The sequence below is a fragment of the Agelaius phoeniceus genome, chromosome 6 (genome assembly GCF_051311805.1).
Source record: "Agelaius phoeniceus isolate bAgePho1 chromosome 6, bAgePho1.hap1, whole genome shotgun sequence".
NCBI lineage: Eukaryota > Metazoa > Chordata > Aves > Passeriformes > Icteridae > Agelaius > Agelaius phoeniceus.
Genome location: NC_135270.1, coordinates 60979444 through 61007250, shown reverse-complemented (window position 1 = coordinate 61007250; position 27807 = coordinate 60979444). Strand labels below are relative to the sequence as shown.

The following is a 27807-nucleotide window of genomic DNA, read 5'->3' as shown; positions in this document are numbered from 1 at the left end:
AAAACCAACTGACTGCCTAAGGCTGGTTGGTAGAAATCTGTTTAATTTAATTACAACTGCAAAGAAGACTCTACCACCTTAAACAAAGAAACAGCCATTTTATTTAAAGAGACAAACATTACAGACACAAATGTTAGAAACATCCCAAGTTCTGAGCAGGATCCTGCTGAGGCAGCAATTAGGAAAGCACCTTTGCACAGTCTGGAATGGTTTGGCTTTGCACACCTGACCTTCCTAACTCAGTTTCTGCTCTGGTTTTCTATCCCTGCCCATATCAGGCTCTGCCAATGCTACAGGTGTTGAAGATGCAGCTGAACACGTTGCTGGTGTTCAGCTCTCTCCCCCTCACACCCATTTCCTGGAGTGTTTTACTCTCAAGGCAGCAGAGGTGGTAGGGAAGCCATTATTTTGCCTCTCTAAAACCACAGGGCAGATTTTGGATGTAGTTTACCCTCTCCAGAAGGATTAATCTGATTTAGCACCCAATATCACTGGTATGAAGGCACAGAGGGCACCACAGCCACACAGCTCTGCTCAGGGTGTGCTGCCAGGGAGCAGGCCCAGGAGCAGGAACTTGTCAAAGACTGTGGGAGGGGATTCAACACTCCTCTCAAAAATTGATAATAAACCACTTTCTAACAGACTATTTGGAGCCAGGCACTCTTTTTGCCAGTGCTCTTCAAGCATGGCAGCCAACTCCTCAACACAGAGGAATTTCTTCCATGAATTCTTTCAGAACACAGACACTGAGAAGGCACCACTTCATCTAGCTCTGCTTGAAGGCAAAAGCTGACAATCTGTTTGTGGATGGATCTAAAGGCTTGGATTTTTTGGATACATTTGTGTCCTCAGATTTCTGCTCCTGGCTCTTCTTCACTTCATCTTCCTCAGCTGGGGGACGCTTCCTCTTTTTGTCTTCTGCCGAGTCATTGACTCTTCCTCCTCTTGCTTTCTCAGTCCACACCTTTGAAGGAGAACAGAAAACTACAAATTAGTCACAAAACTCACCACTTTGTTTTATACACATTATCACTCTGATTTTCAGCTACTGAAATAATCCCTATTAGTTCTTCACAGGAATTAAGTAAGGAACTATTTCCTCACTTTCCTTTCTTCTAACAACATTCTCCTTCAAAACTGGACTTCCTTTGAGACTGTATATGAAATTGAAGCTCTTAATTGCCTTTCTGGAGAAATGAGAAACCCAAAAGACCCAACAAGTTAAATGAGAACAAATTCAATCCCCAGTGAATTAAGCCTGGCTATGTGACTTTGAACTCATTCCTTTTGTTATTTGTTCATTGATTACATTGCTCTCACAAGCCTCACTATGGAAAAGCTGCTTTTTGATATTGCTAAAAATTCAGTTTATATTTTCATAAATTATATGTCATAGATCATGGCACAATTCAAAATTGAAATCCATAAAGATGGATTCCAGAAAAAATTCCTAACAGAAAATAACCCAGGGATTCACTGGAGAGAAAAAAAATTATCAAACCCACAGAATTAGAGAATGTTTTCTTACCATCCTTTCCTCTGATGTCAGCATTCTAAATCGACTCATTCCTTCTTTTATTACTTCTGCTTCATTCAGATCAGGATTATCTGTCAAAATGTTTGCTCTGTTCTCTTCCAGCCACATCTGGAAACCTGTCTTTGGTCTAAAGCAAGCACACAAAAATGATTTTGTCTGGTTAAGAAGATTAGAGGAAAACCACATCCTCTCAAAACAACGTTTCTGAGCAGCACCTAAGTGGGTATTTTTGCTCTCAGAAGACCTCTCAGGGCAGCAGCTTCCTCTCTCCTACTGCAGGATGCTCTGAGCACATGCTGACAAGGCAAGGCTAAGTCAAGCATTTTTATTAAAGCTGTGAGATATATATATATATATATATGGAGATTAACATTTTTAGAATGACAAAGCATAATGGTTCTCTTCCTTTCTGACAGGGTCCCATCAAGCTAAAAACAGGGCACATTCATTTCTCACAGCTCTCCTTGCCACTTGTTGTAGAACATCATCTGTAAAGGTTAACTGAAAGAATGCCAGTCCAAATGAGTAATAATTACCTTCATCTTCCTCAGCTAAATGAAGCCTAAATGAAACATGATTGTAATAATGCAGGTTTCATGGGGATTGGGGTTGTTAGGAAATGCATCTGCTTCCCAGGAACAGGACAGATGAGAGCCTCAGCTAGGAAGATATGAGCTCCTCAGGTGACTGAAGATTTTGTGGACCTTCTCTTTAAAAAACTCACCAAAATAAAGCTTTTACTCTTTCACATAAGACCCTTAGCTTTGAGACTTTGTGATTTTCTAGAGCTGTTGAAATTTCCACTATTTCCTATGCTTGGGACTGTCACAGCAGCATAGTTCCATTTATCAAAGGTCATTACAAGCAGTATCAAGGCAAAAATTGTTGCTTAGAGCTCCAAAATTATATTTTGAACTGCTCATTTATTATTCCCTCCCACAGTTTTCAAGTGGGTTCATGAATGTGACAACTTGTGAGCTAAACTTTCATCTTCATGTTGTATTTCTTTGGCAAGTCCAACATCTCCAGAAATAAAACAGATTTTGGAACTTGCTTTTCTATCAAAATTGGAATATGGCACTGAGATGCAAGTGTCTCTCACCTTCTGTTTTCAGTGTTTTCCTGTGCAGTGACTTTGGCTGCTTGGGACTCATTTCCTGCTTTTTCTTCTCTTTCTTCCACTGTTTTTTCACCAGGATTAGTTGCAGGTGTGCGAGGCTGGAAGAAGGAGGCTGCTGAAGCCTACAGAAATGGAGAATAAGAAAGAAAAAAGTAAAATCATCTCACTCTTAGACAACATGTACCATGTAGCCTAAGAAACCCCAAGCCTTTCCTAAAGACATAATAATCACTTGCATTAATAGAGTATCTAGTCCATCCAATTTCAGCCCAGCAGATGTTTACATTATTTAAAACAAAAGCACAAGGCTCAGTACAGAAACTAATTACTAAAATGGATTTTTTTCCTGCTGTTTTATGTACTGTCATAGTCTTTGCACTATGCTTAAATGAATTCTGCCATCTAAGCTGCTTTACTCACAGGGTTTCATACTTGATAAAAGCTGGTAAAATTCAATTTTTTGTTCTTTCCTCACTGAAATGATGCAAGAAAGACTACAAACATTACCTGCTTGGTCTTGGGTCTGGGAGTCAGAGGCTTTATAACTGCAGGGTTCTGCTTGTCTGCAGCTCGACTGCCAGATGAAGACGTTTTCTTTGAGTACTTGCTCATATTGTCTAAAACATTTCCTGAGGGGACCACTGGCTCCTTTTTGCTGGATGACACCTAGCAAAACAAAGAAATAAGTGTTTTATTTATTTTCTGTCATGTTCCCCTCCAAGGTATCTATTATATTGGAAACTCCAGACAGAATCTGTTGTGGTTTTCAGAGCATCGCAATCGAAGCTGCAAAATTCTTACCTTAAATGGATTCACTCGTCCTCTGCTGCTGGATGCAACCAGAGCTGTTTCAGAGGAGAGGAAAAAGAATGTAAAAATGTGTGCACTCACACATATATCCCAATCTTTGAGGCAATGTGCACATTTTAGATGAGTAGAAAGACACTTTAATAACCCTGTGAAGGTTGTGCTGTACGTGCTCAACTATTCTTAGTTATCAGAAATGCCACACAGGACCAACAGCTTAAAATACAAACCCAGAGGAAGACCCAGTACTTCCTCCACTCCCAAATCCGTTTCCACTCCTATTATTCTTGCTCAAGGGTTGGCAGGTTGCTGGAGGTCACATTCTGCCCCTGCCTGCCCACACTCACAGCTCTAGCTCAGGATTTCTCACTCTGCCTTGCAAGTAATAAATGTGCCTGTGGGTAGTGAAGCAAACCCATTGATCACTGTTCTCATTTGTCACTTGTCCCAAAGAGAGCCTTCATGGCACAGCCAGGCAGGCCCTGAGTCAGCATTTGGCACAGCTGAGGCAATCAGAACAGTGTTGTGAACACCATTAGGTAGTGAGGACAGGAATAGGGAACCTCTTAAACACAATCTGTGTGAGCAGACCAGGTTGGACAGGGCTTGGAGCAGCCTGGGATAGTGGAAGGTGTCCCTGTCCAGTGCAGGGGGGTGGAATGAGGTGAGCTTTAAGGTCCCTTCCATCTAAGCCATCCCATGATTCTGTGAATTTACCATTTGACAACACTGTTATGCACTAAATTTAAGTAGTAATGGGAGAATAAAGGATAAAAAACAGGAGCAGATTTGTGAAGAATGACAAAGGTGTCATCCTTTTATCCTGGAATAAATTATTTACTCACCAGGCTTTGGAGTAGTCACCTCTGCTGAAGTGACACCTTTGGAGAAACCATTTGGCTCTTCTGAAAAAGGAAAGGAGAACATATTTAAATACAATAAAATACTGTAGCATAAATTCTTTTTAAAAATCAAACCAAACAGACAAGTAAGGAAGGATGGGGCTTCAGCAACCTGGTCCAGTGGGAGGTGTCCCTGCCCTTGGCAGCAGGGCTGCAACTGGATGATCTTTAAGGTCCCTTCCAACCCAAACCATTCTGTGATTCCATGATTACAGTAAAATTATCAGAGAGTATAAACACTTTTACAAAACCATCTGTCACCCTGCCTTGATTTAGAGTTGTAAATTTATTTCTTAAACCTTAAGCTTATTTCTTAAAGTGTGCTCAAACTACTCATCTATCAATCTACCTCCTGCAAGACTGGAGCTGAAATCAAAGTAACTGATTAGAAGGTGAGCCAGTCCTTTAGGAATAAAATCAAGCAACAGAAAAAAATCCCCCAGGGCCCCTCTAATGGATACTGAGCACAAAGCACACACAGCTGTGACACAGCAGATGACACACAGTGAACTTGTTTCTCTGCAGTGACTGCAGGCACTGGAATAGGCTGGAATATGGAGCCACTTAATTCCTTATTAAGTCTGCAAAAGCTCTCTGGACAACTCCCAGTCTATTCAGAGAATATATTTTTCTTACTCTCTTTATGCACTTCTGGGGTTTCTTCTGCTTCCTCACAGGCATCAGTTTCTTCTTCTTCTTCTTCCACTTCTTGGTCCTCCTGAACATTCCTGCCTGGCAGCTGCCCCCACTTGGTGGCAGAGCTGCTGGAACTAAAGGAAGGAATTCAGCAGAAAGGAAATGGTCACCAAGTCAGAAGGAAAACTGAAACAACAGATAGCAAGCTTATTGACCTAATTTAGGCTATAAGGATAATAACATTTGGCATTTATGTGCATTATACCTTGATTAAACTGTGATGATTAAAGATTCATTAACCACTCCATAACTTTACTGCCAGAACACTTTGCAACAAATATAAATGCAAATATTAAAGATCTTCTCTAATCTCCATGCAAACACATATACCTCCAGTATCATCAGGTTACTTTTTCTGCACCCATGAATATACACACAGTATATTCATATATACTGTATATATGTATTTTTATATATATACATATATATATGGATGGATGGATATTTATAATATACATGTGTGTGTGTATATATAACATGGATATATAATTTCATACTGAAGGCATCAAGTTTGAACATTTAATCTGATTATTCTCTAAATTCCCAATATAATAGGATGTACAATTCTTGCATTTTCCTCCTAAAATCTGCCAATTACCAAAATCTGTATAATATACATAACAAAAGGCCCATTTCTTTCAATCAAAACAATCAGTATTAGATTACTCTGGCACTAAGAACAAAATAGTGTTTGTGATGGATTTTAGCCCTCAGAGTGGTTGAAGTTGCAGACATGGGATTAAAGCTTCCACACAGGATCCAGAAGAACAAGCCAGAATATTTAGAAATTAGTTTTGACTGTGCAGTTTAACAGAGAAGAATAAGGGAAAGGCTACAGATAAGTTCAGGCACTTATCACTTCCTTTTGCTTAAATAAGTCTCAAACTTCATACACAAAATTGCTATAGGGAGACATTGCTTTCAACAATATTACATAAATTAATATAAATATATATTATTATTATTATTGTACATTTAAATGTGTTAAAAAGCAACCCCATAACAATTTAAAAAAAACCTACCAAAACACAAATACACACCTTTTGCCTCATCATGTTATACAAAGCAGATGTAGGTAGGAAAGATTGATAGCACAGAGAGGAAAAGAATGCAAAGCCAACCTGTAACATGTTCGATAGCTTTGAAGAGCTGGGATTAGTTAGGAGGGAATAAGACTACATAAAATAAACTGAGATGGGATATTGAAAAAAAGGGATGGGTGGAGAAAGATAGGATTTTAAGACAGGTGTGGAATGAATTGAGATTGGGAAACAGAGACAAAGAGGGGAAAAAAAAAATAGGTGGGAGTCAACCAAAGGTAGGGAAATGTGGGAAGAGAAAATTCCAGTCAGAGCAACTTAGCATTGAGCCTGCTTTGGCTCTGAGGCTGCTGGACACAGCACAGAGGAAGTGAGAGGGGAGATATTTCCCTCTGTGCTGGTGTCCTGGGACCAATGAACCCTCACAGGACACCAACAAGGATGTGTCATTCCACAAGTATCATTTCCAAGCAGAGCAACTCGAGCTGTCCCTTCACCCACAAATACCCTGCAAACTGTGGGCCACAGAAATGCATCAAAGCCTTAACAGAGCAGCAAAACCCATCCCAGCTTTTAGCCATGGAAATTCATCTTACCCAGCGCTCGGGCGCTTTCGGAAATCCTCTTCCTCCTCCTCCTCCTCCTCCTCCTCCCGTGCTGCTGCCAGCTCTGAGGCTTTTTCCACAGCCACCTCGCTGAGGAGCTGGGCCAGGTTGAGCCTGCGGGAGCGGGAGGCGTATTTGATGGCCAGATTCAGCACGCTGTGGGTCATGAGCCCAGCCAGCTCCACGCAGCGGCACTCGCGCTCCAGCTTACAGGAGAGCTGCAAGAGAAGGAGCCTGGGGAGTCACACACCTCAACTCCACAACCCTCAACACTCCATATCATGGGCTTGGGGGAGTGAATGAATAAAGATAAGACACCAATGATCATGAGCTACAGATCAAAGAAAAGTTTTGTTATTTCCTTCTTCCCCCCACCCTTCACACTGCAGCCCAACTTCTACCTGAGTGTGAACCAGCTGGATTGCCAATCACCAGCCAGACTCCTGATAAGAGAATCACATCAGCATTTACATCAGATGCCATCTACAAATAAATTATAGAATTATAAAATGGTTTGGGTTTAAAGGAACCTTAAAGCTCATCTCATTCCACCCCCTGCCATGAGCAGGGACACCTTCCACTATCCCAGGTTGCTCCAAGCCCTGTCCAACCTGGCCCTTAGCACCTCCAGTCTCAGGGATAAATCTTAGGGATTCTTTCTGTTATGTATTTGTACTTACAGCAAACAGCTTCATTAGAAGTTCCTGCTGTTCTTTCACTGCCTGATTTTTAGCATTTTCATCAAATTCATATCCATTTTTTGACAAGTAATCCATGTGGCTGTGAAATAAAACAGAACGCCAGTACTGCTCCTGAAAAAAAGGGAGAAGGATGAGTGTTGGAATTCAGAGGGGAAAAACAGTCCATAACATAATGCTTAATAATTTACAATGGATTTTATCCACTTATTCTCAAACATTCCTTTCCTCTGATAATGAGGGTGAGGGGCAGACAATTCTCCTTCAAGTCATTGCTACCAAGGAAAGATGGAGAACAACCACACTTACACAAACTGATCCAAACAGTTGCCATGTATTTTGAATTCCATTTCTATTACAGGCTTGCAGCAGGATGAAACCTACATGTTCACCAACATACTATCAGGATAGACAATTCTAGAACAAGTTATTTTATCTGCTGTCCCACAGCAAGCTGGAAGTGTTCCAGAATAACTCAGTAAACTTATGAGTTTAACTGAGAGACACAAATAAAAACTATAATGCAAATTTGGCTATTAGACCAGGCTGGCCTTGTTCAAAATGATTATAAACTTATTCAAAACCAGTATGTTTTCATCAGATGTATTAGAATAACTTTTCTTTACCTACACATATTCCCTCAAACCAAATCAACAGTTCCTGGCATTCTCATCCCATTATTTTGGGTAGAGGGAGGAAGGGCAAACTATCAGATAAAAAACAAAACACTTCAACAAATGAAAGAGAATTCATTAAAAATGACAGTGTGTTTACTATTGAAACTTTTTATCTACACTTCTATCAAAGAGAGTACATTTCAAATAGCATTCAACTGTTCAAAGGCTGAGGCTAGAATTTTATGTTCATTTCTCTTTTGTGCATCACAAATTTAAAATACTTAAACCAATAAAAGATGAAGAATAAAACCAGTTCTTTTTCTAGAAGCTGTCCACAGGCACACCTTGCTCCAACCAGCCTCTAAATAAGCCAAGCCAGAAGACCTGTGTTTTCAGTGATTATGAATTTGGATTCTTAGTACATCTTTCAGAAATTTTGTTGTGCCTAAAATAGTAAAACCCAGACATAATCAAGGGCACCTGGACTGGAATCCCCAAATCTGGTATCCCAACCCACTAGAAAAACAAAAGTGAGAAAGACTTCAGTGGTCAGAAACAAATCATGTGTAAATACCACATTGCACCAACTCTGCCAGTTTTGTTTTGTGGTCTTCTAGGAACAGCTGTGAACCAAACCAGAGAAGCTCCACAAAACACTGAACCCAAATCACCCCCTTGGCCACGTGTTTTACTCAGGGTTTGCACTCTTCCTCTTGTATAATTCCCACTCCAGGGACACCTGAGCCTCCCAGCTGTGGACTCCACACCATTCCTTACCTCCATCTGTCCCTTCTCTGTTTCCACTTGACAATAGGGAAGTTTAAAAGGCAGGATTGCTACAGCAGGTCGTGGCAGGGTGGGAGGGAAGCGGGCTCCTTTACAGGGGATGCACCTGTGCACAAAAACAAAACACAGCCACGCTCAGCACATGTTCCACATCCAAAGCAGCTCCTAAGCAGCAAGATACTTCAAGAGCATTTGTCCTTTGGAAAGTAGCAATTAAATGACTGGCTTAAATACAGCAATGTGTAAGATTGCATGAAAAAGGGTTATCTTTACATGGCAAGCAAGAAAAGTGTTAAAAACCAGCAAGGCACACGCTGCTCTTGTTCACACTTTAAACTCCAAATGTGGCACATAACACACTCTGATCTTGATCTCACAGAATGTTTGATCTAACAGCTGCTACAAAGAGTAAATGCAACACATTAAAATCAGAAACCACTGAACAACTGAAGGGACAGACTTATTGCTTATTGGAGTAATTTCTGGTAACAATCACTTAAGCAAACCATTGACTGGGGAAGAGCTGTGTTTCCTGCAGCACCAATGCAGCATTGACCAAAACATCTGGGTTTCTAAGCTGCTGTTCCAGAGACTTGCAAAAAAAAGAACAGGAAGCATCAGTGTTCTGGCTATCTCTTAATTAAGGCATGTGGTGTTTCTACAACAACCCTCCCCCTCCTTATCTTCATTATGCTGCTGGCTTTGAGTAAAATGTTCTTAACAATTCAGAGAGCAGCACCCTCTTTCTTGGAGTAGAAGGAAAAACTCAGCATGAGAGACTCACAGTTGATCATCTTATCAATGTGATGTGACCTGCACATTTTTGGTGAATTTTCTGGAGGCAAACATAATGATTTGGAGGGAGAAACAGGCAGGGAAGTGAGATTTTAACAGAGGTATCAAATTATTTCCCTTATTCCAAAAAAGCAGAGTATTATGAAGAATGCCACATAAGTTTAAATAAAACTCAGTCTCCCACCAAACTCTACAATTGCCTGTAATTATTTACTAAGAGTCTAAATTTCAGTAAAATATGTGAGCTGATGGGCTCTGCCCTGGTAGGAAAAGGACACAGACCACTGAATAAAAACTGCTACAAATAAAGCTTAGCAACAAAATGTCCAGCATACATGTCACACTAAAGAGAAACAGTTATTTAGACACACCAGTATAACATTTCATAAAGAAATGGTTAGCTTTCAGCTAAATATTTGAGCAATTTCACATCCAAAATTGTTCTTCAAGGCCACAGTTTAAATATTAATGTAATAACAGACAGCTCTGATTTATCTGTCTGATGATGTAGATGAGTTATAGGATTGGATTATTTTCAAAGTCAAAAAAGGGGAAAACATTTTGGGGGGAAAAAGATACCAAGAACCCCAAAAACTTGGGAAAAAAAGAAAAAACAACCAAAGCCATCAAAAGCAGAAGTAGATTTCTAACAGCCACCCTAACTTCAGAAAGTTTCCCTAGCAAAATGCAGTTTTATGAATGTGTCAATAAAGTGCACACACACCTCTGAGCCAATTCATCAGTCACAAATTAGAAAACTCTACTGAGTTACTCAAAGCCAGTTTAATAAAGAATCCTCCATGCAGAATTCCATTTGGGGAGTTACCATTTGCTGTGAATATTTCCCAGGCACCTGTTTCAGCACCAGCTGAAGTTTGCAGTTTTGTAAAAAGGGATTGAAAAGGATTCTCTAGGATTGAAAACCAAGACAAACAAAGCATGAATTATCTAACCTGAGCTGCTGGGGATTTTCATGGATACCAACGACCCAATAGTGATCATATTTCCCTTTGCAATGCTCTCTGGTGTTGCACACTGGAATCCAGGTGTTGCCAAGCCCCCGGTTCAGCATCCGCACGATTCCCTCGGAATCCACGTAACAAGGGGTGCCTGTTTGGGACAAAGGAGAGAATTTCCTCTGACAGGCAGCAAATTACAGCCCAGCCAGGTGGGAGTGGTGGCTACAGCTGGGAAATGATGGTTTACATATTTCAGATAGACATGCTCTCTCCCCAGCACAGCAGCCATCACTTTGGCAAAGGCAGTTTCCTCGGAGAGATGCGCCACCTTCTGTCAGCCAGCACCACTGCTGGTCGACTGACAGGTTCAAAATGAAAACATTTTATGGAGAAATCGAATTTATTTATACTGCTTGGGCAGATTCCCAAAGGAAATCAGCTCTTATACAATTAATTTTTATGTTTATTATAAGAGGTCCTCCCAAGCTACCAACTTTAGGGGGTTGGGGTGCTCTTATGGTGTATTAACAGAGTCTATTTCTTTTGAAAAAGAAAATAGACTCTGTTAAAATAGACTCAAAAAGAAAAATTCTTTTCCTTCTTGAGCAGGAAAAGCAATCAGGAGAACAAGTTCTGATAACATTTGAATGGGAAAATATTAAAGATTTCTGACAAATATATTGAAAGAATAGAAAAGTAGAATTTTGTTGTTGAGGAGATTGGAAGAAAAAGTCCAGTTCCTAAGATCTACATTACTGAAAGGGCATTAATTAGCCAAATTTATCCATAAAATAACAGGATGGTTTGGGTTGGAAGGGATGTTAAAAAACATCTTGTTCCACCCCCTGCCATGGCAGGGACACCTTCCACTATCCCAGGCTGCTCCCAGCCCCATCCAGCCTGGCTTTGGACACTGCCAGGGATCCAGGGGCAGCCACAGATGCTCTGGGCACCCTGTGCCAGGGCTGCCCACTCTCACAGGGAATAATTCCTTCCCAAAACCCCTGGCAGTTTGAAGCCATTTCTCCTTGCCTTGTCCAAAGTCCCTCTCCAGCTTTCCTGTAATCCCCCCAGCAGGGTCAGTATTTCTCTCATGCAGGTGTTTCATACCTTCTGCAGAGAATCCAACCCACACCAAATAGGATTTCCTTGTCAGAGAAACAGGGTCTCCATGCAAAATTTGTCTTTTCTTCATTCCTAGCTCCATCAGCTGTACCCCAAGGCACTGGTCCCCATCAAACCCAGTACCTAGGAAGAAGTTGTTCAATGATTGTGTTAGAAAACAGAAGAATTGGCTAAATTAGTTTTGAATCAAAAATTAATTCTAATGCATGGATACCACTGTCAGACACACAAGTATTTGATATTTTGGACACACAAGATGTGCATAACAACAACTTCCTTAATTTCCTGTAGTAATTCCTTCTGGCACATCTGAAACCCAAATTTAATTTATTAATTTCACTGTTGCAAAATTCTCCCCTTCCCCAGAGTTTAATCTCAGCATCCCAATACCAAACACAGGCTCTGCTGTCAGAAGTCACAGGTCTGTGGGTTGTGATGGATGTGCTTGTAAAAGCATCACCCAGAAGAGGAAAAGCACAAACACCATGAAGAAAAGAAGAAGAAAACACTCTCTGGTGATTACAGACAAATTAACCAGTGTGTGAAGCCAGTGAGAGGTGAAGATTGAAAACAATCCCAGTTCAAAAAAAGACAAAAGAGAGAAAATTACCTCTGTGATAAACAAGCATCAGCTGCTCTCCATGTCCTGCCATGGACACCACTGGGCCTGGGAGACTGAAGATCTCCTTCTGGACTCCTCCAGCTGTGAACACCCGGACCAGCAGGGCACTGGTGGCACAGGCAGCCCAGCCCTGACCTAGACAGATGGCCTCAATGTCTTCATCCTTTGGCATGTCCACTGTCCACTCCTTGTTGGCATCCCAGGAGCCAAAATGGATGCAGTGGAGCTTGCTAAGGCAGAGACAAAGAACCAACAAACATCTCAACGTGAAGTAAATACAATATCTGAAAATACACCAGTATAATAAATTTTTGTCAGAGATCTTTGATGGAACTCCAGGTGGCACTACAAATTTCAAGTGGTCATTTGCAAAGGTGTTGCTCTTACTGAGGAGCCAGCTTGACCTCCAGCACTGTAGCTTTAAAGTCTCTAAAGTGTGAAGCAGAGAGAGTTGAAAGCTCTGAGAAGAGATTTTTTAGATGGAAGTAGGTAAATGTCCTCCTTGGCACCCTGAATGTCAGCCCTTATTAGAAGTCAGTCATGTTATGCTGTCTTTCAAAGGGAAAAAAATATTAGAAACTTCAGTTCTTAATAATTGAAAACTGCCTACAACCAATCCACAGACATCATGACTCTTGAGAGGTTACCCATTTCCACTGAGGAAAACACTGACACTTTCAAAATGAGACAACCAATATATAACAGATAATACTTTTAAAGGATGCTTTTCAACTTACCACAAGGCTGTATGTGTGAAAATAAGAAAAAAGCTCTTTCTTCAAGATATTTCCACAGAAACCAACAATAAAATACTGTTGAAATTGTTCTTAAATGCAAGAACAGAGTTTAGCTGGCCCAGCTGCTTAAATCTTTCTGTAGTTTTCTGTGGTTTCATAAACTTGTCTTCTTCACACTTGAAATTCTTATGGCTATCTCCAAAAATCTCCTTAGCAACAGAGTGAAAAGAAATAGCTGAACCCTTATGACTGATCTTTGGTCTGAGCAGACTGAAAAATTGTTGTTCATGTTTACAATTTCCTTTGAGTCTGCACTGTGTGAAGTTTCCAGTATACATACACTTGAAAAAGGAATTAAGAAGAAATTCTTAAGAAACAAATTACATTTTTCAATACTCTTGAAGTCTCCAAGTAGGTGGAAGCAAAAATCTTCCTGGAGAGTGGTCCCATTGTCTCAGGTTTAGCTGGGTGTGTATTCCCTGTCCATCTGTCAGAGCTGGGGCAGTTCTCCTCTGTTCATGGGGCAGTTTTTTCTTTATCTCTTCCACAGCCAATCCTCCCTGCAGGAGATCTCTGCTGTCCATGGCCACTGAGTGTCCCTGCAGGGCTGATCCAATCCCATCATCCCATGGGGAGATGCTCCACCCAGGGGAGGAGCCAAGCATTCCTGCCTGGATCCAATCTGAGGTTTGGGACAGCCCAGCAGCCTTTGCCCAGGGCATTGCCAGAGGAGCAGCTTCTGCTGCCCTGCATGGCCAGAGGGAGCCCAGGCCCATCTGCAGCAGCCCTGGAGCTGCAGAGGAAAACTCCCCCCTTGTGCAGGATCCCTGCTCCAGCAGAGCCACAGCTGGCACTGCAGGAGGGCTGAGCCCCCATGGGATGGGGCTGTGCCACCACCCTGACACACAGGGGGTCAGGTCCTCTTCTGACTCTCTCAGTGTATTTTTGGCTTGGTTTTTTTTTGTTTGTTTGTTTGTTTGTACTATTGCATTTGTATTTTTAGTTTTCCTAGTAAAGAACTGTTATTCCTGCTCCCATATCTTTACCTGAGAGCCTTTTGATTTCAAAATGATAATAATTCAGAGGGAGGGGGTTTGCATTTTCCATTTCAAGGAAGGCTCCTGCCTTCCTTAGCAGACACCTGGCTTTTCAAACCAAGACACCCATAAATAAAAAGCATGACCAAAAGCCAAAAAGCTCAGAATCGACAGAAGCCAATAACAAAAGCCGAAATACCTGAAACAAGATAAAAGCAGCTCCCTATTATGGGTTTTGCAGAGCAAGACCATGACTTACCTTGCAAGCTCCTCTGTGCTCTCACAGGCCAGCAGGATGGCTTCAGTGGACAGGTCAGCCATGGTGTGGCCCAGGGAGTTGGGGAGGTGAGTGGCATGGTGCACAGAGGTGTCGTGGAACTCGATGTCTATGGCGTTGTCCTGCTCGTCATTGTAGCAGCGAATGATTCCAACCGAATTCCACACCTGGCAGAAGGAACCACACACACCCAAAGATACCCATCAAATCAAATGTCCTAAATCCACCAGATACACTGCCCTAAACCAGCCTGTTGTAATTATTTTATCTGGAACCAGAGTGGGTGGCAGGTTGGAGAAATATTGGAGACCTGTGAAATCAGGACTTGTGGTTCCTAAAACAGCTGAATTAGGCAGAAAGTAGTTTCACTCTCACTGCTCAGCCATCTTTCTCCCCACCAAATTAAGTGTAAACAACTTGCAGATAGAAAGAAATAGTGAATGATTAACATACAGGTCTTAACAGCACAAAAATTTCCATAGTTCTGACTTAAAAGGAATTTTGAAATTCAATAGCACAGGTACAAACTGCATAGCTTGATTTTATCTCAAAGCAAAGTATTTATTTCTAAAGCAACTGAAATGTAAACCAAAACATTATGCAGTCCTTGCATGAAAACAAAGCTACTTTCCATTATTTATCTTCACACAGTAAAGTATTAAAAAATATTGGACTAGATTAAAACATGACACGAAATGGACAATATTAAACACAAAATACTTTAAATCTAAATAACCAGCATCTACATCTAAATAACCACACAAATTTACCATGAATCGATGCATCAGATGCACAGGAGTGGAGCCAGACTGGAAGGGCTTTTGCTTGGGGGTTGGCATTGGCCCATCATAGAAAGGCTGTTGTGTAGATGATGGTGGCAAAGCTGAAAAGCCACCAGTCTGATCATCACCATCATCCTCCTTCTCAAGAAGACCAGAACTAGCTTTTATCAACCCAATATCTAGAAGTAAAAAAAAAAAAAAAAATCTCACACACAGTATTATGATAGAATACAGGTTAAAAACTTTTAAAACAGTCAAGATTTCTCTGGAAAAATAAAGCAAAATATATCTGAGTAGAGGATGCTAAAAGATCATCCCAGTAAAAGAGCTCTGGAAAATCAGTTCATTGTGTACCTAGTGAGTTATCATCATCATCATCAATTACTGCCCGTCTCACATGGCCTGGGGGCTGCATAAGGTCATCAGCATCATCCTCATGATCTCCAGTTTTTGGGGAAGAAGGTGGTTCAATCACATCCCCATTTAAATAATCATCATCATCTCCATCAAACAGATCGTTGTAGTCTTTGGCCACTGCACTGGCAACCTACAACCAGATTAGCCATCAGCACAGAACTTCCTTTGGACATGCAGCTCAAGAAATAAATGAACACACAAGAGGGAACTTGTAAAGCACAAAACAAAGTGTTCCACATAACCCAAATAATGACATTCATTCAAGAAGTCATTGGCACTGAGCACCTTGTCATTTGGCTTCTCTACATCACCAATGTTTTCCAACAGCCCCAGATTTCCTTCATTGTCTGTGTAAGCAATTTGCTTATATTTAGGGTGCCATGCCAGTCCACAAATTGAGTATTTTTTCTCATGCTTCATCCTACAAAGAACATGAAAATAATGGATTTTAGTAAGCTCCTCAGGGCAGAGCCTTCCCCTCCAAGAGTTATTGCAAAAAGAGGTAATTTTTATTTAGTACAAGAAAGTGATATTACACATAATAAGATAATTAATAGGCCAACTTCAGAGTAAACAGCTGCTATAAAAATAGAGCAAGTCTTCCTTTTCTATGAAGAAAATAATTTAAGGTTTAAAAATCAATCAGAATCATATTCTTAAAACAACAGCTTCCTGATACAAGACAAAGAAGACAAAGGAACTCCTCAGCACTTATTTATTCCAGAACCATCCAGTTACAGAAAGAACATTATTTGTTTCTCTTGAATAAACTGATAAATTAATCTTCTATCTTTTCCACACTTAATGCTTACAAAAATCATCCCATTAATTATTTACATAATCTGTCAATAATTCTTAACGTAGAGAGTTACAATCATGTTTCTTACACAGAATATCCAGATAATTCTCTTCTTCTCTACCTAATTGAATAATACCTTTGATTTTAATTGAGGGGATATTTAGGGTTTTTTAAGAACTTTAATTAACCAAATTGCATTTGCCAGTCTGTACTTTTTGGCCTACAGGTGAGGATGGCTGACTGACTGAGCTATGTTTCCCTTTCCCTCTAGAAAATTTGTTACTGGGGTCTGGGATGAGAGGAAAATTTGTTTCTATCAAAGCTATTGTTTAATCAATCATCAGTTTCAAAAATAATAACAGATATACACAAAAAGAAAGATTCTGGGATTTGAACAAAATCCTCATTCAAGTCCCTTCCCTAAGGTGCCTGACAGGTTAAAGCAGAAAACCCTGAAAATCTCAGAGTTTTTCAAGAAGCTGAGTTCTACATCTGCACAAAAAAGTTTTACAGAAAAGACCATAAAATTCTATTTTGAGAAAAAGAGATGAATTTGGGGATTTATGGAACAACACTGAATACCTCTCTATGCACTGCTGGGTTTCCACATTCCACACCACTAAATTCCCATCCACACTTCCAGCTGCCAGGAACTGCCCACAAGGAGACCAGACCACAACATTCAAGGGCTAAGGAAAAAAATAAAACAAATTATAATAAAAAGTAACCAATGCATGCACAGCATTCCTATTCTGGAGCTTAAAACAAACAGATATTCTGGAATAAAAAGATGAATAATCATCTTTAGCAGACTATATTCAGCCTCCTGTATATGGGATGGGGTTAAGTAACTCTTTTTCTTTAAAAACTATTACAAAAAGAGTTGCTTAAAAAAACCACTCTTTAAGATAGCACACCTATTTTTGTTTCAGAATATGCATCTTCTGTCATTAAACAGTGCCATGAGGCCAAACAAAACCCAATTCTAGACATGCAGAAACAAGCAGAGTGTATTTTGCAAACTCAGCACTAAACATTGCTTTATTTATTTTGAACTTCATACAGTCCCATCAATTAAAATCCAAGGCTGTGTTCTGCATCTTAATAACACTAGAAGGTGGCTCTCTTCAACCCAAAAATTCCCAAGTACACAGTGAGGCCAAAAGAAAGAAGGTGGCACAGTCAGGTCTACTAAATTTTAGCTCAATAAAATAGAAAATGAACAACTGACATCTCTGCTCCATACAGAAATAATACTCCTGACATTTTCTCTAAAAAGCTCTGTATTTAGAGCAATTTGTGGAAACAGATGCTCTTCAGCTGCAGTGGGTGAGTCACCAGGAGACTTTAGAGACCTGGTGGGTTACTATAAATGAAGGAGGGGAATCACATGGAGGTGTTTGACACCATTCAGCATCTCTGCCCTGTTTTGCAACAGAAAGCAACAGGATCAGAAATTAAACAGAAAATGTGAAAAATAATTACCAAGAGAAGGGGGCCAGGGAGAGATACTGTGCAGAAGACAACTTCTTGCAGAATAACATTTAAATTGCAGAGCATTTAACAAGCCCCTGGTTTCTGCACCTACCTGTGTGATGGAGGCATCTGACAGATCAAATTGCCTATCCCAGGTCTCTCTTCTGAACAGTTCAACAACTTTATCTACAGGAACTGCCAGCAGCTGCTCAAAGGAAAAATATTACACCATTTAGAACAAGTTACCTGTCAAACAGAACACTCAAGCAGCACATTTCCCTCATTCAGGAGCCTCACAGATGTGACTGCCTCAGGATTTAACAGCTTTCTAACATCCCAGCCATGCCAACTGAGAGAGCAAGCTGAAGTAATTTAAATTACAAGGTTCTTTAATGCTTTCCACAGGCAACAGAGCAAAACATGCCTGTTTTTACTGTAATCTTAATTTCCTTCTGGCAGAAAACTGCACCATAAGGTTATAGGTTCTTATTTATCAAAACATGACATGCACACACACATAAGTTTTCAATGCCCTGAGCACAAGGCTTAGGTGATTCTTTACCCTCCCTCCCCAAACTCCTTTTGATCAGGTTACAATTTCTCAATTAATCTGATTTGAATAGCTGATTCCTAAACCAGCTCATTTCATTTTCCATCAAACTACATTGATTTTACTGGCTGGTTATTTCTTTAGGATCTGTTTTTGTTAGGATTCCAACAATTTGCTTTGTGAGAGAAGCAAGACAACTGCTTACATTTTGAATACATGTGTGTGTGAAGAATTAAAAAATGGAAAGTATTTGGTTTTCTGTAATATGGATATTGAAACAATTTGTACTGAGGGTGACATTCACTCTTCCATGGAAAACTGATACATAACACTGTCATAGCAGCCAGGGATTTTGAAGAATCATGGAATCTTTTCCATGATTTTGAAGAATCATGGAATCTTTTCCATGATTTTGAAGAATCATGGAATCTTTTCCATGATTTTGAAGAATCATGGAATCTTTTCCACTTAGGTTGGAAAAACCCTCTAAGGTGATCAAGTCCAACCATTAACCTGACAGTGTCATCTTCACCACTAACCCCTGTCCCCAAGTGCCACATCCACACAGCTTTCCAGTCCCTCCAGGGATGGGCACTCCACCACTGCCCTGGGCAGCTGTGCCATGTCTGACAACCCTTTTGGTGAGGAAATTTTCCCTAATATCCAACCTAAACCTCCCCTGATGCAAACTGAGGCCCTTTCCTCTTGTCCTGATGTTTGTGACCTGGGAGAAGACACCGACCCCACCTGGCTGCAACTTTGATCTTCAGGTGAAAAGAAAGGGAGCAACTTACTGAGGAAATATTTACTGACTAGAGCAAAATTGACTCAAAGCAGAGAAGGACAGGACTCCAGTGATGCTCTGTTGTGAACAATTTGATTACTTCCCTCGTGTACAATGTTCCTTCCTATTCAGGCACACCAAGACTGTTTAATGCTGGTTAGGGATGACAGCTGAACTCCTGCCAAACTCAGTCTGGAGCTTAAACAAGGAGCCATTTCCAGCTTTTTATGTTTCCTAAAAGTGAACTTCACCCCAAATATTTTCTTTACTCCTAGGAGGTGCAATTTGGGCTTGCCCAGATTGAATTCTACCAGAGGCAAAAGAAGGATTAAGATGTGATAAAAGAATGTCACTTACCTTGCCAGTGCCAGGTTGCCAGGCAAGCCTGCAGATTGATTTAGCATTTATCACATCATTGCATTTCTGCAGCAGCAGCCAGCTTGTCGTGCATGTCTGAAAACAATATTTTAAAAAATAAGCTTTTTAGCTAAGAAAAAATCTGCTGGTTAGGACAAATTCTTAAAGGAAACTGGTGAGGAAAAAAAAACAAAAGGAATAAATATATCTGAACTGAAATAATCTCTTTCATAAAAATACAGTAGTACATACTGCCTTAAAAATAATTTGTCAATGTAGCCCTGAAACTATTTTAATGACAATAAAACTACTTGTAACAGAAATAAGATCACAGAACATGTATTTTTAACCAAGTACAGAACAAATGAGCCCATCTATTCTTAGGTTATAGAGAAATGTGGCCAAAAAGCATTTGTCAAACCCAGATAAACTGCAGCAAGGTGACACAGCACAGCCTGAATATGGTCCCAGCTGTAGAAAGGATAAATGGCTGTAATCTCAAATCCCAGCACAGATTCATGCATCAAACTGCCCCAACCCTGGAACATTCTCAATGTAATTTCCCCAGAAGGCAGCCACTGTCAGTTTGGAACATGAGATTTCACACAACTATGCTTGTGTCATAAAAAAGTAGCAAGCCACAAGTGTGGGGGGGATATTTTCAACTGCACTTACAGGAATAATTCCACAGGGATTCTTATTCCAGTCAGTGGCATTTAGCAAAACTAATTCCATATCCATATGCAGAACTGCCTTATTAAAGCTTTCACCTAAGTTCCTTAGAGTGCTAAGAGCAGAGGCTAAATGTGTTTACTACAGTTAATAAATTGTTTATTATAATCAAAATTCCTCACTGCTGAAATTCTGAAATGAGGAATCTGATGTCAGTTGCTATCCTCATTTTGTCCTTGGCACTCACAGTGTTGGCCAATTAGGAGAGATGAACAGAAGGAATCAGGGATTTCACAGGCAGGAAGAACAAAACACAGCTACCCAGGCAACATTTCATAATCAGGTTTTGGAATTTCTCCCAGAAGCAGATAGAAGTATTCTGTGAAGTGTAGCTAGATTTCATCCCCAAAAGGAAAATCCTACTCCAGGAGGGTTATTTCAGTCCAGCTCTTCTTGCTGTCTGTGAAATCCTGGATTGCTTAGGAAAGATTTCACGTGGAAAGGGCAGCCCTTACCTGATCTGCAATGCTCCAGACTCTGACAGAACCATCACAGCTCGCCGAGGCCTCAGTGAGAGAATGGAGTAAACAAATTAATAATTAAAGACATGGAGAAATTAATGCTACAGAATTGAAAAATCCCTATAACCAATGCCACACACACAGGATACACAGACAGCTTTAAGAAGAAAACCTCTCTATTTCAACCACTTTAAGATTTAAAAATTTCCAATGCTGTCATCTTGGAGCTGTACTTAGTTCCAAGCTGCTGTAATTACAAACTCTCACACTTCAAGTGAGCAATTTATTTGCAAAAGAGGCTCAAAATTAATATTACATATCTTTAGTGAGGCACCTTTTCTCTTCTAAATTAGATTCCAGAAGAACACAGACAATAACTGATTAGTAAAGCAAAGACTGAGCTCTCCTGGGAGGCAACAAGTTGTGACAGACTCCATCACCAGCAAGGTCAGATGAAATGAAATTGTCTCATCTGCCCAGCCATTGGTTGGTTTTTTTGGTAAAAAAAAAATCTAATTTCTTTCCCCCCCCCAAGGAAAATGAGATTCAAAGCAGAAAGCAAATAAGAAAAGTTTATTTTTACCAGGTAAACATCCTTGGGGTCAAAAGAAAGGCTTAAAACAGGAGCATCGTGTCCTCGGAATGTTTTCTGCTTGCTGCTATCAGTCACCTCCACAACTTTGATCATGAAGTCACTGCACATCACAATGACATAAAATTGTTAACATTGCTATTAACAATGACAAACTATGGTTTTATGGCAATAAAAATAGGGCATTAAATATCTTTTGGGGAAACTACAGCTCTCAACAATATATGATGTAATGGAAAATGAGAATCTTGAGGATTGTTACAATAGGAGTCAGGCCAGACTGGTTTTAGCAGAAAATTATTTTTGTTCATATCAAAATTCATAAAATATGGCTGTTTTTTGAAAAAGATATTACACACACACAGACCACATATCACTTCAATATAATATTCTACATGATCTAATAAAAATATCTGCTCAGATATCAGAGAGCTGATGATTTAACAAGAACTATCTACTGAGTGGGACCAATATTCATTAATAGAATTATTTGGCCAAGTGGCTTTTAAAAATAAGATGGTGCAAGTAGTTTATTTTGTGTGACTTTTTAACAGGATTTCTAAGACTATTTAGTGTATCAGATACAATAGGAGAATTTTAACAATTTCATTCCTTCTTCCAAAATTGCAGCCAATGCTGCAGGTTAACTCAAAATATCAATCCTAACTCCTAAGACAAAGAACTCCTGTGATAAACTTCCAGTACCACTTCCTCTGAAACCTCATTGCAATACCCTCAGAAATTTCATTTTAAGACCTAATTCTATAGGGTTAACCATTCCTTTTAACCTTTTTCATGTACTTCATGAGAACTTTGGCAGCCGGTTGGATGTTAAATTTATATACAACTGAAGTTTGAAGATTTCATGTAAAAATGGAGAAATCTGGGACAAATAAAAGCAATTCTTCTCAGCTGCACTCCCACATTTCATGGCTTTCACCATTCTCCTTTAGTATGACACAAAGACCTCACTGAGGGGTGGCCTGACAGTCTTGTGAGCTCTTTTTCCTAAAAATGTGGGAGCCCCAGCCAGGCTGCAGGAGTTCTGGGGGGGTTATAAAAGTTTTAGAAACAGCAAAGAGTTTGCTGCCTGCCTAATCTCTCTAATCAAAGCTGGATCCTGGGGCAGAGCTGTTCTCTCAGAAACAAGCACTGGCAGAGGGCCCAAAGCCATGATCCCTGTCAGATTTGGAGATTACAGTGGTTACTGCCCAGCTTCCCTCCCAGTTTTGCTGGAGCTGCTGCCAGAGTTCACAGTCCAGCACGTTCATCTAAAATGCTTTTCTGGTTCAATTCACACTTAGAGGAGTCAGGAAGCTGATCTCTGCCATCTCCCCTGTGGAGCAAAATTCCAGAAGAGAGGCAAGCAGGCAGTTTGAATTAGCTGTGACTGCCCAAAGAGTTCACCAAATCCAATTAAGAATCACCTGAGCCTTAAATACATGAAAAACAAAACAAAACAAAACAAAACAAAAAACCAACCAAACAAAAAACCCATTGCCTGTTGGCTATTTTGCTTCCTCTGTTAAAAGACTAGAGTATATTCTGTAAAAGCACACATGCTGCCCTAAGAAAAGAACTAAACTACATATTAAATTCCCCTCAGGCAAGTCTTGAAAGTGTCATCTGTTATCATTTGGCAGATCAGTGATGCTTATGCCAGAGAATGACTCAAAGCTCTCACACAAATCAGAACCAATCTAACTTTTAGATGTGCACATTCATCTGCAGCTCCATGATCCTGAGCAGCTGGGACATCATCCTCAGCTCCCAGTGACAAAACCCTCTCTGAGAGGAGACACCCACAAGGGTGAACACTTGTCCTTCAGACTGAGAGCTGAAAACACTCAAGACTCCTAAAGAAAAGAAATTATTTCACAACACCAGACTCCCATGTAAAACTACGTGGTGGATCAAGTATCTCCAAGAGCATTGTTTCCTAAACTCCTCTTCATTCCTTTCTTCCCCTCCACCCCCCTGAAGGAATTTTCCAGCCCTCAGAGGTTTGTGGATTCATGACCTCGTGGGTAACAACCAGCCTGTGAGGGAATTTCCAGATTCTGGAGGGCAGCAGTGCCTTTCCTCACACATTACCTGGAGCCAGCAGCAACTTTGGTGCCATCAGGACTAAAGGTGACGTGGTTGACAGGCATGGTGAAACGAGTGAGGATCCCATCTGGAGCTCCCTCAGGAAATGTGTGGATCTGGACAGTGTTGTTGGAGACTGCTGTGATCAGCCTTCCATTCTGACAACAAAATCAGCCACAAAATCTGTCACTGAAAACACATTTATGCCACAGAGACAAAAATCCCACTCTGATGTCCCAAATATTTTGTCAAATTATTCATTTATTTATTAATTTCATTCATTTATTCATTCTTTATTCATTTCAAAAATGTCTGACAGTAAGAGTACTACAAGAAATACTCTTTAACTTATATTTTTTCCACCCAAAAATATAGACAACCATAGTAACTTTAATAATTTATCACTTTAACCAAACTAATTTGCATGATATTTAGATCTGCTGCAGCATCAGGAGAGGGCACCCTTGGACTGGAATTCTCAGTTAAATTCCACCAGGGAAAGATGAGAAGTTCATGAACTGTAGCTCAGTTCTTTGCACAAAACAGAAGGCAGATGCTTACTAAAAATTAATCCAGATTTTATAAAGTGCTAAACAAAATAAATAATTATCCCATTCTTGGAAAATAATACCTCTCTGAGTGACAACACTATTCCTCAGTTGTACACAGCAGTAAAACTTTAAAATTAATATAAAGAAATGCCTTCTTTTCTTTTTTATTGTGTGTATTTTTTTGGGAGGAGGCAGTATTGCAGTTGGGGCTTTTTGTTGAGGTGTATAAAATTATAGTAAAAATCCTGAAGGTAAAGGAAGCAGCAGTCAGTACTGAATGACCTAAAAAAATAAGAGACTAGATTTATTACCTAGATTACATCAACATCTCAGAACAGCCCCTCATGGCATTTCATTAATGATGGGTAATTTTTGAAAAAGGATTTCCTGACATTTAAGTCTCCCACTGCTTAAAAATAAAACATCCCTCAAAACTAGGAGCACCTTTGTCAATTTTTTCCAAGATTTTTCCTCATCTATTCTTTAACAGATTTAGCAATTTCTGGCTCTGCCACTGATTTGCTAAGAGAACCCATTCAAGAAATGTGGTTGGTTTGTGAAACAATAATTAATGTGAGGGAAATCTACAGCAAAATACCCTAAAAATCAATGATGAAAATAGATTTTACAGGTATTGAGGGATACATAAGGTATATTAAAAAGGATGTAAGAAAGAGGATTCAATTAAGGCAGTAATTCTGAATAAGACTTCAAATGATGATTCTTACAATGCAATACAAATATGTTAATACTCATTTATTTCCTCTTTCATACTTCTCTATTAAATCACAAGTAGTTAAAAAACTATCTTAAAATTTCTCTTTATCGCTGCCAGGTTAAATACACAACACTTGTAGAAGTGATGTAGACTTCTGGAAGTCTTCTCTTCTAAAATTGCCACAAAGACAATATTTCAGACCCACTATGATTAATGTAATATAAAAAAAATTGGACATGAAGGAAACAATGTCACAATTCTCACATTCTCATGAATGTGCTTAGTAAAAATAATTATTTTCTGTTATATAAATCCTCTTCTCACTTCAGGGACACCGGGTCAGAGGCATCTTTAGGCCAAACATAATTTTGAGAGTGAAACATCAACCAATTGTTAAAAAAAAGTGTTACCAAACCATTATTCACTTTGTGAAAGCAAGTTTTGATTAATACAGATTATAATTCCTTGGACTTTAACACAGGCCCACATAAAACAACCTCTTGGCTTTCTTCCTAATACTTGATGATCACATCCTATGCTGGGAAAATTCTTGCAACTCACATGGTGAGAAAACACTGAAACAGCCTAAAAAGTTCACTGAATAATTAGCTTAATCTGCTGGGTTTGTTTCTCAGAAAGGAGATCAAAGAAATTAATATGACTGAATGTGAAGGAAGAGGAGGGAACAAAGCATTACACAAGTTAGTGTAAGTTATAATTCCTTTACAGCTGTGTATGGGGTAGAATGAATTGTCAGAGGTAATTCCTGTTTATTGGTACCCACAGAGGCAGCATCCCTGAGCTGGCAGATCCACAGTCTGGAGGAAGATCCAGAATCTGGAGGAAAATCCAGAATCTGGAGGAAGATCCACAACTGTGAGGAGCTGTGTTAACAACCCTACCTTTAGAGCACATGAGTAGGCCTTTTCTCCCACATTAATGGACTTTGGATCATCATCATCCAGGTTTTCCCAAATCCTAACATCTCCATCACTGCCACAAGTCACAATGCAGCTGTGGAAACACACAGGATTTGTTAACATCCAGGAATCTGCATCCTTTCTGAAGCATTTGGTTGGAAGGCCAAATGAGGCTTTTTGTGGTTTCAAGGGATTGTTACCAGACCATCTCTAATGAACTGTCTTTGCAATGGTAATGAACTTAAGAAAGGAATAAAATAATATGAACTTTAACCATAACCAGTATATAAGGTGGATCCTCTAGGATTGTTTTGAGAGGGCTTGGGGGGTTTTTTTAGTTTACTTTTTAGTCTATAAAAAGGTAATACTAAATATATAGTTTGTATTTATACATTCAAGAACTAGCACAAGGAAGAGATGAAAATATAGCAATCCCAATATTGCATTCCTTCAACTATATTTTTAATTTCTTAGTGCATACATAAACGTATTTACTCCCACACTACACTGATTTCTGCTAAAATATATGAAGTCACTCTCATAAAATGTGCATCTAGAGTTTTTAAATATATAATACTTACTATATATATGTACACATGGGGATATATATATATATGCTTTACATTTAAGTTATAAATCAACCACTTCTAAAATCAGAGCACCTAAATATGGCACACAGCCAGTTGTCAGCACAGGCAAAACCCAAAGGATTACTTGAACCATGCCAGGCCATAAATCCATCCCAGTATCTCACACAGCAGTGGCTGATATAGAAACTTACAGAATCATTCAGATTGAAAAAGCCCTCTAAGATCATCGAGTCCAACCAGTCCCCCAGTACTGCCGAGGTCACCACCAATCCATGTCCCCAAGTGCCACATCCACACAGGTTTTAAATCCCCCCAGGGATGGGGACTCCAGCACTGCCCTGGGCAGCTGTGCCAATGGCTGACCACTCTTTTAGAGAGGAAATTTTTCCTAACACCAAACTGCTGGGAAAGCATCAGACAGGAACAAGCCCAGCCCTCTCTTGGCTCTGGAACGGGGCTGTTACCTGCCGGTGTCATCGAAGCAGACATCGGTGTGACCCTCGGTGTGCCCGTACCGCATTGGCTTCTGCTTTGATGGCATCTCTGCTCCCACCTGTCTGCTCATGGAGAGGAGGAAAAAAGAGGAGAAATAACATCAGTTAAAGGGAAACACTTTGGGAAGAGCATCAGATAGGGGGACAAGGTGAGAGCTGCTGGGACACCCACCCATTCAACCACCTGCGGGGATGGGGACACAGGATGGGAGATGAGGACACTGTGGGGATGAGGACATTGCTGGGATGGGAGCAGGGGACACTGCAGGGATGGTGACATCACAGGGATGAGGGCACGGGGATGGGAGATGAGGACACACTGATGAGGTCACAGGGACACTGTAGGGATGATAGGGATGTAGGGACACTGACATCAAGGTGATGGAAACACGGAGTTAGAGGTTGCCACAGGGATGGGGGCATCGGGAAAAAGACCTGGGGATAGGAGATGGGGACATTGAATATTGCGGGGATGAGGGACACACTGATGAGGTCACGGGGTAGGAGATGGGGACACTGTAGGGAGGGTGACATTTCAGGGACGGGGATATCGCAGGGATGGGAGATGGGGACACGGGGATAAGGGGCGTGAGGATGGGGACACTACGGGGATAGGGACACAGGGATAGGGGGTGTGAGGATGGGGAAACGTGGGGATGGGGACACAGGGATAGGGGGTGTGACCATGGGGACACCGCGGGGATGGGGACACGGGGATAGGGGGTGTGAGGATGGGGACACCGTGAGGATGGGGACACCGTGGGGATGGGGACACAGGGATAGGGGGTGTGAGGATGGGGACACCGTGGGGATGGGGACATAGGGATAAGAGGTGTGAGCATGGGGACACCGTGGGGACGCGGGCCCGGGTTACCGAGGCCCGGAGGGGCCTGGCACGCCGGGGCCTCTCCCTCGACCGTCCCAGGGCAGGCCGGACGAGCCGCCCGGCGGACCCCGGCAGGGACCCCCGTTCCCCGCGGCTGCCGCCGCTCCGGAAAGGTCCCGGTGGGGCTGTCCCCGCCATCCCTCCCTGTCCCCGTCTCTCCCGCCGCTCACCGCGGGCCCCGCCGCCCGTTCGAGCCTTCCCGCGCCCGCCGCCGCCGCTCCGCCCTCGCTGGGCCGGGCCCGAGCCGTCA

The 27807-nt window shown here is 40.9% G+C and overlaps 1 protein-coding gene across 1 annotated transcript; it reads right to left on the bottom strand.

The window, feature by feature from the left end:
- Positions 1-78: 78 nt before the first annotated feature.
- WDHD1 (WD repeat and HMG-box DNA binding protein 1) lies at positions 79-27790 on the bottom strand. The gene is made up of 26 exons (XM_054634642.2): positions 27728-27790; positions 26642-26734; positions 25570-25681; positions 23405-23556; positions 21302-21413; positions 20713-20763; positions 19526-19621; positions 17947-18039; positions 16941-17047; positions 15845-15980; positions 15497-15689; positions 15131-15321; positions 14343-14527; positions 12298-12539; positions 11673-11810; positions 10557-10713; positions 8800-8914; positions 7388-7519; positions 6699-6925; positions 5003-5136; positions 4310-4369; positions 3459-3502; positions 3165-3323; positions 2640-2779; positions 1529-1664; positions 79-964 (listed from the first exon to the last, which is right to left on the bottom strand). The coding sequence occupies exons 2-26, from the start codon at positions 26716-26718 to the stop codon at positions 767-769; spliced, it is 3387 nt and encodes a 1128-aa protein (XP_054490617.2). The 5' UTR covers positions 26719-26734; positions 27728-27790; the 3' UTR covers positions 79-766.
- Positions 27791-27807: the final 17 nt, after the last annotated feature.